The 14,446-nt window shown below is 51.2% G+C and overlaps 2 protein-coding genes across 4 annotated transcripts; one reads left to right on the forward strand and one right to left on the reverse strand.

Moving 5' to 3' along the window:
* The first annotated feature begins 3,110 nt into the window (after positions 1–3,110).
* On the forward strand, positions 3,111–10,679 carry LOC123102601 (protein trichome birefringence-like 16). 3 transcript variants are annotated; one of them, XM_044524003.1, is made up of 5 exons: positions 3,111–3,363; positions 6,251–6,459; positions 6,584–6,748; positions 6,936–7,131; positions 9,627–10,679. In XM_044524003.1, the coding sequence occupies exons 2-5, from the start codon at positions 6,315–6,317 to the stop codon at positions 10,465–10,467; spliced, it is 1,347 nt and encodes a 448-aa protein (XP_044379938.1). In that variant the 5' UTR covers positions 3,111–3,363; positions 6,251–6,314; the 3' UTR covers positions 10,468–10,679. The 3 variants fall into 3 exon arrangements, with proteins under 3 accessions (XP_044379938.1, XP_044379937.1, XP_044379939.1); XM_044524002.1 differs by having other exon boundaries at positions 3,124–3,377; positions 9,627–10,654; XM_044524004.1 differs by lacking the exon at positions 3,111–3,363 and having other exon boundaries at positions 6,577–6,748.
* Positions 10,680–10,755: 76 nt separating this feature from the next.
* LOC123102602 (arginine/serine-rich coiled-coil protein 2) lies at positions 10,756–14,059 on the reverse strand. Its single transcript, XM_044524005.1, has 6 exons — positions 13,729–14,059; positions 12,022–12,100; positions 11,856–11,918; positions 11,470–11,514; positions 11,333–11,389; positions 10,756–11,188 (listed from the first exon to the last, which is right to left on the reverse strand). Exons 1-6 carry the CDS (start codon positions 13,959–13,961, stop codon positions 11,096–11,098), a joined length of 570 nt encoding a protein of 189 aa, XP_044379940.1. The 5' UTR covers positions 13,962–14,059; the 3' UTR covers positions 10,756–11,095.
* Positions 14,060–14,446: the final 387 nt, after the last annotated feature.

Consider the following 14,446-nt stretch of genomic DNA (forward strand, 5'->3'; position numbering starts at 1 on the left):
TCTAGCGTGAATAATAAACATTTATCATGATATAAGGAAATAAATAATAAATTTATTATTGCCTCTAGGGCATATTTCCTTCATATTTTGATGAGATATTGTTCATCTCGATCCATGGATTTCTTGTATTGAGAGTGGATCTATGAGTGCCAACTTGTGGTATGGTACCTTTTTCTGAAAGAAAAAAAACTAAAAAACCATATCTAGAAGTTTCAAATAAATCCGTGGAAACTTGTATGTGTTAACTATGGATCCATCAAATTTCGGTTTGACAAAATGTAATTTGTAATTTGTACAAAAGAATAAAATTCCGGTCCAAAAACAAAAAATGGCCAATTTGTAAATACATATTTGTCTTTTCTCTATACGCCAAGTATGAAAGTAAAACGTTGTGAAATTTAAGATATATATAGTGTACATGTGTGTGTGTTTCTACAAAATAAAGTTCAAATATTTTGCGTTGTAGAAAATGGTTTTTTGAAAAAGGGCACCATGGTGCCCAAACACTTCTCACTTTTTTCCCACCAAATCCTTCCCATCCACCCAATGTCCAATGCTAGGCCTCGGCGTGCCGGCCCAACGTTTCAACGGATCGCACACTAGCTGTCAGATCGACCCGTCCCGAGCCGTTTGATCCTTATCCACCCAGGCCCTCTTCTTCCTTCCCCCGCTTCACGACTATTCCTCATTCTCCTCCATGCGTAGGTCGCCGCATGGTAGTCGCCCCTCTCCCACGCACCCTACAACACCCGTTCCCGCCTCTCCTCCTTGCCTCGTCCCCGCGACGCTTGCCGTTGTCAATCACAAACAAAAAGGTGTTGACTGTAGCAGCTTTTTCGTTCGCCTTCCCTGTTGCATCCATGGTGGAAGGGATCTACATCGCACGTCCCCATCAAAGGCTGCTTGCAACACCGCGGCTTGCCGCGCCGCTGAAAAAGCTACTGTCGTCAGTGTCCTCGTGAATGGTTGTAGCAATCGTCAACACTTGTAGTAGCAAAATAAAATACCAATTGCAGCAAAAAGGCCGTCGCCGGCGTTGTTGTCCTCGTAAACAGTTGTAGCAATCATCAACACTGGTAATAGCAACAAATGACACCGGTTCCAGCAAAAGGTCGTCGTCACCGTCATGGGTCTCTGGTCGTCATCAATGGTTGTAGCAATCGTCAAAGCCGGTAGTAGCAAAAAACATCGTCGGTAGTAGCAAAATCCAACTACAGTTGAATTTATTACCCATGGTTGAAGTTTTTCTGTCAATGGTTGCAATTCTTTTCCGCTTGCGTGGTGCCGTAGTTGAAGCTTTCTTTATCTACGATTGAAGTTTTTCTGTCAAATAGTTGAAGCTTTTCCTTGTTGGGCAGTGCTGATTGAATCTTTCTCTATCCATGGTTGAATCATTTTTCAACAACTGTTGAAGCTGTTTTAGATCACAGTTGCAACACTTGTATATGCATGGGTGTGACCATGATAGCAGGCAGCCATGACATCTCCTTGCTGGTTCCAACATTCTCTCACCACCCTTTGCAGCCTCGTGGTCGTCTCGGTCACCGCCGTCAGGCGCACCCCGACCACCATGGTTGCAACATGTGGTCACCGTAATGGGGAGCACCCGTTGCAGCGGTTGCAGCACGCGGTGCACCCCGCTCCCCGCGCGCGGCCGCCGTCGACGTTGCCTTGGTTCACGTCCCCAGCCGGTTTGCAGCATCTAGGCTCGCTGCCCCATGCCGGTTCGCGTCCAACTCTAAGGAGTTAAGAGATGTCGGGAGCAGGGAGGTCGCTCCAGTGGTGGAGCTCCGCCGGGAAAGCCGCAGTGGACCGGCGGAGCGCGAAATGGGTCGTGGGATCACGGGAAGCAGATAAGGATGTGATGCGTTGCTTGAAGAAGAAAAGGGACGACCAAAAAAACTACGGAAATGTTAACGCCCACACGTGTGGGCGTTTGCATCTCGCCCACCCGCGTGGATTCGCGTCCGTTCGTGAGCGCACGAATCTTGGCATGTTTCTAGTGCCACGTAGGACTGGCCTGGTGTGTGGGCGTTCAGCCGGTCGCCCACACGGCCGTTTCACCACACAGGAGGGGCTGGTGTGTGGGCGTTCAGCAGTTCGCTCACACGCCACTTTGCACGCACACACAAGGGCTAGTGTATGGGCATTTGCCATCTCGCCCACACGCCCGTCTCCTCTCCCACACCCAAGCTGTTAGTTGCCATGTGTTTTGCAGTGCACATGGCGACTGCCCCTAGTGTGCTTTATAAGCAGGTGGCAACTCTCCTTTTTTACCCGAATTTGCCATGTGTTTTGTAGGGTACACGGCAACTGCCTAGTGTGCACGTAAGCAGATGGCAACTCTCTTTTATCGAGTTGTCATATGTTTTTGCATGGTACATGGCAACTGCCCTAACGTGCATGTACATGGACACTGCCCTAACGTGCACGTAAGCAGATGACAACTCTTCCTTTTTACATGGCAACTACCCTAGCATGCTTGTGAGCACATGACAACTCTCTCAACTGCCTAGTGTTAGTATGTGGCAACTCCTAAAGTTATGAAATCATGGCAACTACATTAGATCAAACCATACGTGGCAACTGCAGTTGAGCAACCATGGCAACTGCAGTTGTCCGACAGGCAACCATAGTTCAGCGACATGGCAACTACAGTTAAACGAACATGGACGAGGGTCTGGACCATGGCAACTACGGGCGCGCGGTGACCGTCACGCGTGGCGTGCGGGACCAGAAGGTACGAGGCCTGACATACGGGTGTGTGGGCGTTATCAACTTCGGCCACACGCACGCGTGTGAGAGGGATCAGAAGGAGAAAAAAAGGCGTGTGGGCGCTAGTCGTTTTGCCCACACGTAGGTGTGTGGGCTATTCCTCTTATACACCACACAAAATGTGTGGGCGGACTCCCTAACGCCCACGTGTGTGGCACTTATCGGCGTCCAAAAACTATTATGCTTTGGGCTTTGTCCAACGCAGGGGTGCTAGACGTACAATCGAAGCGAGCGCCAGGTGGAAATGTTTTCCCCAAAGTAAAGAAAAAACCTCAAAAGAAAAACCAAAGAAAAGAACCTAGTACGCACCACCATGGCAACGCTTTGGCGTGCACATCGTACGTCACGTACCCCTTCTAGACCGTACTTACCACTCGTGTACGTGTTGCTCCGTGCCGCAGCCCCACTGGACCACAGCCGAGCAACCACACCCGCAAACCGCCCCCAACACCTGGCCAAGAACCGGGGCCTCCTTGTCTCGCCTCGCCGCCGGCCGGCCGGCCGGCTGGCTGATTTGGAGAGAAGCGAGCCTCTTGCCCTATTCCTGCTCGGCCGCGGGTTGCTCGGCCGGCGAGCTCAAGCCCCAAGGTCAGTCAGTACGGGTACGTCAACTGCCTCTACCTCTCAGGCTCTCCCTAGCTGCTTTGCTTGAGCTTCGAAGAATTCGTTTTTCTTTTCCTCTCATCGCTGGCAGAGTTCAGATTCGGATTCTGAATTATAGCCATTTCTTTTGCTGGGGAGGAGAGAGACACCTACAAATTAGTGGGTTCCCCAGGCCGGAATCAGAATAACTGAATGAGTGTTCCTTGGTCAACCATATTTCGCCCGGCCAACCGGATCACAAAAGCACATCTTGCTAGTTGTTACTGCCTTTTTTTCTGTACCAATCTTGCCACACACACACTCTGCTCTACTAGATTATAATTCACCTTTTTCTTTGGGTTGTTCAAAGATGAACTTTCCCGACTTCTGCTCCAGCATGCAGTCCGCAGAGATGTTCCAACTAGACAGAGTACTTTGCTCAGTGCTGATGTAGCCAGGATACACAACTTAGAAAGTTAGAATGGCGTTCCATGAATCATAACTGAATTTCATCACCCTAGAATAGCAGGGTCTACTATGACCCGAGAATGACATAAGAGCAACTCCAATGGGGCGACCCATTTCGTCCGCCCGCGTCCGTTTGGGTCGGCGCGGACAAAAGTGGAGGCCCAACACGTCGACCCAAACTCAAATCGTGTCCGCCTGGCATCCACGCCGACCCATTTCTGGCCCAAAATTACGTCTGGAATGCGTCGGCGCGGACGCGAAGCAGACGCGCCGCGCGTCTCCTTGCCGTCCGCCGCGTCCCCACCTGGCGGCCGTCCAACTACGATGGTCAACATTAATTATGACGACCGTCCACCTTGGGCCCACGCGTCAGCGATGGTGATCGTCCTTTTTTAAGCCGGGCGTGCGGCGGGGCCGTCATCATCCACTGCCACTCGCCTTCGTCCCCATCTGGCCACCCCTGCCCCCACGCCGGCGACAACCCTAGCCACCGCCAGCATGGGCTTCTTCTCCGGCATCGGCAGCAGCGGCAAGGGCAAGGCCCCCGCCCACCATTCTCCCTCCCTCCCCGCCCTCCCCGCGCCGCCGCACGCTCCCCGGCAGAGGCATCGCATCAATGTGCTGGTGCACCAGGCCGAGTGACACTGGCAGCACCGCGTGCCTCTGCCGTACCCCGACACGACGCTGCCGCATGACTGGCATTTGGATCCGGAGAGGATCCCAGTGCCGGCGGCGCCGCGGACGGCGAGGGCCCATGAGGAGGAGGTGCGGCGCCGGCGGGCGTTGCTGACGCCGGAGCAGCGCGCCGAACCGCACTACGTCGTCGACTCGCCCAACTGGGCTCGATGGTTCGCCTTCGAGCATGAGGAGGCGAGGTGACGCGGCGTCCGCGGCGTCGACCGCAGCCTGCCGCCGCCCCCGCTCGTCGTTCGCGACGAGGACCAGGAGGCCGAGGCCGCCTACCAGGCGGCCATTAAGGAGAGCGAGGAGGAGGAGGAGCGGTGGAGGGAGGCAGATGAGGCGGCTTTCCAGGCTGCCATGGCGGAGGCCATGGCCCTCTCCGCAGCGGGCGACTGCGTCGTGCCGCCGGTGACCCTGACGTCCCCGCCCAAAGCCGAGCCGGAGGAGCCGGCCCCTCTCGAGCGCTACTCCTGGACCGGAGTAGTGCGCGAGTGGGTCAGCGCTCCGCCGATCTGGCTCGGGCGACGAAGAAGTAGGAGGCGACCTACCTCGACCACTGGCGCCGCGTTCGGCTGGCCGAGGAGCGCCGAGAGGGCGGGCGCTTGCAGATGCTCGAGCGCGAGACCGAAGAGGAGGCGCGCCAAGCCCAGGCAGCGGCGGCGCAGCCCGACATCGCCACCTTCTGGAACACGGCGTTCTCCTGGGTCGGCCCTGCGCCGACGCTGATCGACCTCACTGGCCCCGATGCAGACGCCGACGCCGACGCCGACGAGGACGCCTAAGGCAGCGCGTCGTCTAGTTTTTTGTTTTTTATGTTAATTAATGTAATGTGGACTTTCGCCGGCCTTCGTGACCGGCATTTACGTTTAATTACATGCATGTGTTTATTTTTAAAATGTTTTTAAACTTCTTTTTTTGACGCGCTGACAAAATGGGTCGGACCAGCGTTGGGCGCTCGTGTCGACCCAAACACAGCTCCGGACGTTTGTGTCCACCGGGCCGACCCAAATGAACAAAAGCGCCATCCGTTTGGGTCGGCCCGTTGGAGTTGCTCTAACCTTGGAATTGCGGTCTTCTTTGACTAGAGCCATTTCAGCGGTCATGCATATCAGGTCATTTGTCCATCTCAAGTATAAGCAAAATCTCAAGCCATTGATGCTCCGAGCGGTTGCGTAGTCACCATCATTATGTGCCTTGTCAATTGCTACTAGTAATCGTCTACATGCAATGTAGGTTAATTTTAATTGCATTGAAAAATAATATTTGGCAAGATCTTAAGTGCACGTTGATATTAGGTAGCATGTAATTATCGCTGATATTAGGTATGCTATCAATTAGGGGAGAGTGCTAAACATGTTTAGCGCTAAACATCGGAGCAACATAAACCGTTGGATAGATGCGGTTGAACCGGTGAGATGTGTTGGATCTCTGCAACTCGCTCTTTTTATATTAAGTATATAGAAGTATAGATATAAGATACATATATAGATATACTCCTATAAAAGGAGTAGATATAGATGCTTCAAAATTCAAACTTCACCTGTGTAAGGTCAGGAAAGTGTTTATATGCTACCTACCAACCTTTTGTACCAAACTTCCCACATGCCCTTTGCTTGCGCCAAAAAAAAAATGATATTACATGTTAGGCATCTAACGTATGTTAACATAACATTCATCATTTTCTTCTAGCTAACCTCACATTTTTCTGCTACCTAACTTCACCTTCCCTTCTTGTATGAACCAGCTACGTGCCATCACCACGTATATGTCATTTGAAGAAATCTGTGCTTCAAGTTCAGTAGAGGAGAATGAGGCTGGTGTGTGTAAATGGCCTGAGATTCAGGCACCTCAGGCTTGCGTTCCTCGCCATCTTTGCGGTGTTTCTTCTTTGGAAATGGGACAAGGGATCACTGTACAGTCCTGGTATCCTCCGACCGGAGCCATTGGTCTTGAGTGAGTTATCCAGGCCCTCTCAAATTATAAGCCCAGGAACTAATATTCTTTCAAGGTCCTCTCCGTGGGTCATCTTGGGGCTTGTTTTCCCAGTAAATTTCTGTTGCTCACTCACAGTTTGTAGATCGGAATACCTCCATGGAGGAAGACCCCCCCATCATCGATCCATTGGTGCAGTCGGTCACTGAAGTAGGAAAGGAAGGCATTTCTGCACCTCCACCTCTGTCCATAGTTCATAACTCTGAAGATGTCGCTGATAACGCGGGAACAGCACCTCCTCAGAAGAAAGGTAATTCACTATCTCACACCCTTTGCTAGCTTGTGCTATTGCCTTTTGAGATGTACTCCCTCTATAAAGAAATATAAGAGCGTTTAGATCACTACTTTAGTGATCTAAATGCTCTTATATTTCTTTATGGAAGGAGTATTATGTTAAGCTTAGTTTTCTCCTAAATTTTGCTTCATCGATATTTTAGAATGTGACTACAGGAATGGAGAATGGGTTCCTGATAACCACAGGCCACTGTATTCTGGCCCCAGATGTAAAAGATGGCTCTCTGAGAGCTGGAACTGCAGATTGACACAACGCACAGATTTCGCTTACGAGAAATTTAGATGGCAGCCTGAAGGCTGCGATATGCCAGCGTTTCAAGCTGCCCAATTCTTGACAAGGTAAATGTTGCTGCTCCTTCAGTTTGAATTTGCAGGTGGTTGAACCAGGGGTCCTACCGGATCTGCTCCGGAGGTTGTAGGAGAAGGATGGAGTGGGACGGGGCGATGATCGGGCGCGCCGGCGGCTGGGCGCCGTCGCGTCAGAGGGAGATGGCGGCGGCTAGGGTTAGAGGCGGCTAGGGTTCCGGTTCCTCTGGGAGCCGGGCAATAGGGATAATAATATTCTTATTGCTTAATTCCAAAAAGAGTCCTACAGCCTATATTTATAATCTAGATAACTTGCATAAGAATTAACCTAAAATAACTTGCATAAGAATTAACCTAAGATAACTTGTGGGCTAAGATTGCCCGGTGGGCCTAGCTAAACCGGCCATAACACTTCTCCCCGCCTGCACAAACAGCTCGTCCTCGAGCTGTAAGGTGGGGAAGTGCTTGCGGAACTCCTTGAGGCGATCAACCAGCGTCAAACACCTTCTCGACAGCTGGGGCGGCTAGGTCGGCGGCGACGGCGTCCTCCGGATTGTAGTCTGCAACCTCCAGGTAAAAGAGTCGCGGGCAGGCATGGCCAGGCGTGTAGGGCTCGTCGCAGTTGAAGCACAACCCTTGACGGCGACGCTCGAGTAGCTCGGCTGAGGTGAGCCGGTGAAACTGGCGCGCTGCGGTCGCGGCGAGGGGTGCCGCAGAAGCCTGCGCAGGCCGACCCTGCGCGGAATCCGGACAGGGTAGCGACCCAGCGGTCGGGGACGGTGATTCCTGCTGGATGGCCACCGCGCGGCGCTCAAACGCGCGGGCGTAGTACATGGCCGAGTGGAGATCCTGGGGTCCCTGAAGCTCCACGTCCACGCGGATGTGATCCGGAAGTCCACCGACAAAGAGGTCGACCCGCTGTTGCGCTGTCATGCCCGACTCATGGCATGCCAGGGCCTGGAAACGGTCGACGAAGTCCTGCACCGTGGAGGTGAAGGGAAGGCGGCCGAGCTCCGCCAGGCGGCTCCCGCGAACCGGAGGCCCAAAGCGAAGGAGGCAGAGCTCGCGGAAGCGCTCCCAAGGGGGCATGCTGCCCTCGTCCTGCTCGAGGGCGTAGTACCAGGTCTGGGCTGCACCACGGAGGTGGTAGGATACCAGCCAAGTGCGCTCCGACGCGAGCGTGCGCTGGCCACGGAAAAACTGCTCACACTGGTTGAGCCAGTTAAGCGGGTCCTTCATGCCGTCATAAGTGGCGAAATCGATCTTGGCGGACCGTGGCGGCGTCTGGGTCGACGCGCCATGGCCGACCGGCTCGGCGGTGCGGAGCAGTGATGATGACGGCGCCTGGTCAGCAGTAGGAAGGCCGTCGTAGGCCCTTGCGGAGCCGGACGAGGCCCCAGACTGCAGCGTGGGTACCGGTGGGTCCCCGACCTCTGTGTAAACTGGCGGTGGCGACGTCCCGGTTAGCCAGGCCGGGATCGGGGACGGTGACGGCGGAAACCGGACCTGCTGGATCGGAAATCCTCCTGGTGTGGACTGGCCCAGTCCGGAGCTGGGCGGCGGCGGTGGGAGCTGGACCGGCGCGGTTGGCGCGGCTGGGGCCGACGCGGGCCAGTGCGGCCATTGCGGCGCTGGGGCGGGTGCGGGAGGCGCGAGTGGCGCTGCGGGAACCGGCGCGGGCCACTGCGGCCAGGACGGCGCTGGGGCGAGCGGCGGCTGGAGCGACGGATGGGCCCCGGCGATCGCCGCGGGTACCGAGTACCAGGGCAGGTGCAGCAGTGGCGGGGGCCCGCCGGTGTAGCCCGCCTGGAACGGCAGCAGGGGCGTCCCGCTCGGGCCCGACGCGTTCTGGATCGGCCAGTGCGTCGCCGGATGGCTGTAGGCGGGGGGTGCAGCCGGCGGGGTGGTGTGCGGGCTGGCCAAGTACAGGGAGATGCCCTGGACGGCCGTCACGAGGTCCCGCAGGGTGTTGGTCATCTCCTCCGGCGTGAAGACGGAGGTTGTCGGCGGCGCGGAAGTGACGGGGGCCGGCGGCATTGGGGACCCGGCATTGGTCATCGGGGCGGTGGTGATGATGGCAGCGGCGGCGTGGGTGTTGATGACGACATGACCGAACCCAAGTCTCTGGATACCAAATTGGTAGAAACAGGGGTCCTACCGGATTTGCTCCGGAGGTTGTAGGGGAAGGATGGAATGGGACGGGGCGATGATCGGACGCGCCGGCGGCTGGGCGCCGTCGCGTCGGAGGGAGATGGCGGCGGCTAGGGTTCCGGCTCCTCTGGGAACCGGGCAATAGAGATAATAATATTCTTATTGCTTAATTTCAAAAAGAGTCTTACAGCCTATATTTATAACCTAGATAAATTGTATAAGAATTAACCTAAGATAACTTGTGGTCTAAGATTACCTGGTGGGCCTAGCTAAACCGGCCATAACAGCAGGAGATGCTATGCGCTACATTGTTTCGCTAAGGATTTTTAGAGCTTTTCAGGTAATCATCATATCATACTAATTTGGACATGTTTCAGAATGCAGGATAAAACCATTGCTTATGTAGGCGACTCTTTAGGGAGGCAGATGTTCCAGTCGATGATGTGCATGCTTGCGGCATCTGGGAAACATGATTCAGATGTGGAAGATGTTGGCTCCAAGTACGGAATGGCCCAGACACATCGTGCAAAACGACCAACACGGTCAGTAGGCTCGGCCTACCGGTTCCGGAGCACAAACACGACCGTCCTGTATTACTGGTCATCGACGCTCTGCGATCTGGAGCCTCTCAGGCGATCAAATCCAGCTGCCGGTTACGCCATGCACCTTGATCGCCCACCTTCGTTTCTCAAGAAGAACCTTCACAGGCTCCACGTCCTTGTTCTGAACACCGGGCATCACTGGAACAGGGGTAAGCTGAAGGCGAACAAGTGGGAAATGTACGCCTCAGGAGCACCGAATAACAACCGAGAGATCGCCAGCATGTGGAAGGCGAAAAACTTCACTATACATGGTGTTATTAAGTGGCTAGATGCCCAGCTTCCTAGATATCCCCACCTGAAGGTATTCTACAGATCACTGTCACCAAGGCATTTCTTCAATGGGGAGTGGAACACCGGAGGCACTTGCAACAACAAAGATCCTTTGGCCAAGGGTAACAGGGTGTTTCAGAATCATTCCGAAGATGCCGACAGCGAAGGAGCGGCAAAAGGCACTAGGATCAAGCTCTTGGATATCACCGCGCTTTCACGGCTACGCGACGAAGGGCACATATCAAAGTACAGTATCAGAGCTACACCAGGGGTCCAAGATTGCTTGCACTGGTGCCTTCCTGGTGTTCCAGACACATGGAATGAAATACTGTCCGCTCAACTGTAGGCCCTTGGCTGCTGTCAGGGCAGGCTCAGAGGTTTACATTCATCTTAGCCCGTCTTTAGAAGCTTTGCTCATCGTAAGTTATGATCAGCTAGCGAAGGGCTCTTTCCATCATGAACGGAGTACAGTTCATGAACTTTACTTGTAACACTTGTTATGCCGGTATACAGTTCAAAAACATTCTTTTCAAGACCATGAAACACTGTTATACGTGATCACTGTTCAACAAAGAAACAAGATGAGGCGTGTTCAACAAAGAAACAAGATGAGAATACATCCAGTATGACACGCTTTAGATCAAGTACCCTTGCCAGGAAAATTCTATAAAATTGGTGTATCTCCAGGTTAAACGGGCTTACAAAAAGGAGGCTACAAAGTACAAACTGGTAACGATCAAATTTTTAAGAGCACAAACACCCCAAGCTTAAAAATTGTGAGACCTAGTGATACATGTGACCTTTGTCCAACCACTAGCCAAATATACCGATATAAAGCACTGATGGTCACAGTCATTAACTTTAAAAAACCGGACAAAAAACTTCTTGGTATCACCAAACGCACACATGACTAAGCAGTGGCATCAAGACAAATCCAAGCCATCCAGCCAAGCATCACCACTTTCGACAAGTTGTCAATCATAACTGGCATTCAGAAACTTCAACAGTTCATTGCGCTTGCTCTCAGCCGCCTTATCTTCCTTGGATTTCTCAAGCTTCATCATTATCTACAAATTAAGTTAAATAGTTCATACTTAATAGTCCACTTAGATTGGATGATTTTCATTCTAGCAGGTACACAACATCCTACTGTTGTGTGAGTACAACCTAAAAGATAAGGATCAAAATGGTAGAGAAATCATCCTCCTCACCTTTTTACCAGAGATAACACTCCTTTTGCCGCTTTCCTCCTCCTCGCGACCAAGGAACTAATAAAGAAAATTAATTGCATTAGAAAATGATTATAAGAAAACAAACAAATGAAAAGGCACACAGGAAATATTTATACCTTGGAAAGTTGGACCGGACCGCTAGAACGTTCACTCTCTTTCTTCTGTATAAAGCTCCCGCATTGAAGAGAACAAAACATAACAACCAAGACAACCAGCAAGCCAATACACCATGTTGTCACCCGTTCACGAATCCCAGCTCCAATGTCAAAGAGCCAACCCAGAAACAGGTAGCAAGAAATATAAGGATCTCTCACGTGCAAATAAAAAGGACAAGAAATATTTCTGTTGCTAAAACTGTGTGTAGTACATGATATTGAATATTTTTCAATTCATATATAACCAATGATAAATACAGTTGCTGATTTACAGAAAACGATTATTACATGTGATAAATTTATGCTATGATAAAAGGTAGGGTTTTTTAGGTAAGTAGAAAATTTACCTCTCTATGTTTACTCTTGTCCCGTTTATGATGCCTATCCTTGCTTCGCTCTCTTTCCCTAGACTGCCAGAATGAGGATACAGTGAGTCAATGAGAGGCCAAGTACTAGGTGTATGCTGAAAAAACCGACAAGACATCAAACATATATGAATTGCTGGGGCAGTACCTTCCTTGATCTACTGCTCTTCTTATGCTTACGTGATCTGCCAGATGCCTCGCGGTCACTATCATAGGAGCTTGCGCTACTACAAAAAGAATCAGACACTTCAATATGCCAGAGTAGGGTCAATTGCAAGCAGAAGAAGTTATTACTGAATATAGTCTAAAACACAAAGGAGCATTATCCGTATCTCATCCATGAAGCTTAGACAGAGGATTAATGGCTGGAAATTAATAGAATAAATTTGCTCACGCAACTACTTTATCCACTACTAATCACAATCCGAATCTCCTCAAAGCCTGGCCATTATCTAGCTAATACACTAACCATCATGAGTCGTGACTAAAAAGATCACAGCAATTTGCAAAAGGAGTATCCCATCCTTCTTCAGAACCACACAATTCAGGTTCACCTAAACTTGTTCCTGGCTACAAGTGGGAGGATCCCAATTCCCTACAACCCAAAAATACAAACAAAACTAGAGTCCTAAACTCAAATACACTTCCCCTTGAACAGATACAAACTCATTTTAGTATGTGCGTTTGGGTTCCCAAAACAACTTCTTTTCAGGAACATGATGTTTCCTATTAAAAACATTCTCTAGAACCTAAGGTTGAACTATTCTTTAGCTGCCCAAAGTTTGACATCATAATAGCTCGAATCAAAGAGAAAATTTCATCCTAGAATAAAATATTGATTTGCAATAACCAGACAACCCCCACCTCCACTTCTTTGAAGATATATCAGTACCCTCAGCTTGCATCTAAGAAGCTCGTATCTTGAGACATTTCTATTAACTAATGAAAGAACAGAACACCGCTAGCTAAAGTTCCGGATTTAGATCACAACTATTCTCCTCCCCTTATCACCTTACATGATTACATTCATTGATCAGCACTACAACACTATCCCCATCAATAGCAATCTGATGTGGAACAGTAATTTCTGTCGATTTCCAGCATATAGTACTGTCAACATTGGTTCTTTTCACAGAAAAAATATCATCATAGACTAAAACATTGATTGCTGATGACTAGATGGCCCTCACCTCCACTTCCTGAGAGACATATTTCACCCCAAAAGTTGGCAAATGGAGAAGTGGCGCTCACTAACCATTAATAAATAGTCAGCAAGCTCATCTCGTATCTACGAAGCCTTTCCTTTATCATACAAGAGATTTCTATAACAGAAAGAACAAACGATGCTAGTTAAAAGTTCCAGGTCTAAATCACAACCATTGTCTTCCCCTTATCGCCTCACATGCTTTCTGTCTTTGATCAGCACTGCAACTCTATCCCCAGCAATAGCAATCTGAAGTGCAGCATATATACTACTCCCTCCGTTCCAAAATAGATGACCCAACTTTATACTAAAATTAATACAAAGTTGGGTCATCTATTTTGGAACGGAGGGAGTACTATCCTCGTTAGTTCTTATTACCAAGCAGCCTAGGTATTGTATCCCGGACTCGACGCAACATCTCCAACAAGTCCAATTCCAGATGGAAGCTTCGCATCATTATCCTATCCCTACGATTCCAACTGAAAATCGAGACACCGATGTTGACCTACGCATATATTTCCTCTCTCCCGACCCTCCAAAGTCAACCGCACCAACCCAATTTCCCAGATCACGAGCCCTTTCAGCCTAACCCTAGCTAGCAACGGGAACCTATACACAGAGAGGGGGGACGACGAGGAGGGGGAAGCTCGCCTGTAGCTGTCGTCGTCCGAACGGGACTTCCGCCTCTCCCGGCGGCGGCGCTTGTGGCGGGACTTGCGGTCCTTGCGCACCTTCAGCGCGGAGGAGGAGGACGTGGACGGCGCGGCGTCCTTGCGGCGGCTGTGGCGGCGGCGGACGCGGCGGTCGCTCCCCGAGGAGGAGGAGGAACCGGAGGAGTCCGTGCCGGAGGAGGAGGAGGAGGAGGAGCTGGCGGACGGCGCCATGGCTCGCGGGTCGTGGCGGTGGCGGCGGCGGCGAGGGAAGGGGGTGTTTGACGAAAAATCTCACGCACGTATTCCTTTCCTCTCTCGCGGAAAAGGGTGCACGCCAGCTCCTTTGTGAATCAGACCGAGTCGGTCCACGTGAAGCGCGCGTGCACGCCAGTGTTGGGCTGAAACAAGGCGTCTTTTTTTTTCTAAAAAAAACTGAAATAAATCTTGAGTTCGTACTCTAAAGTCTGAAAAGCAAATTCTAACATGGAAATTCCTGAAACTGGCACCATGTACGCTCCAATCCCGGTCTATCACAGCCATAAGAGCGGCTTGAGGGCGAACCGATGCTAAATTGGCCCCTGAGGGCGTTCTAGCTCGCAGTCACGTCCTCAGGCGTCGGCCCTAGGACACGACAATTTCGAACTTGGTTGTTCCCGCTCAAAAGATGCCACAAGTTCGGTGATCACATGACACAGTTTAGTGATCGAATAAATAGT

This window comes from Triticum aestivum, chromosome 5A, assembly GCF_018294505.1.
Source record: "Triticum aestivum cultivar Chinese Spring chromosome 5A, IWGSC CS RefSeq v2.1, whole genome shotgun sequence".
Taxonomy (NCBI): domain Eukaryota; kingdom Viridiplantae; phylum Streptophyta; class Magnoliopsida; order Poales; family Poaceae; genus Triticum; species Triticum aestivum.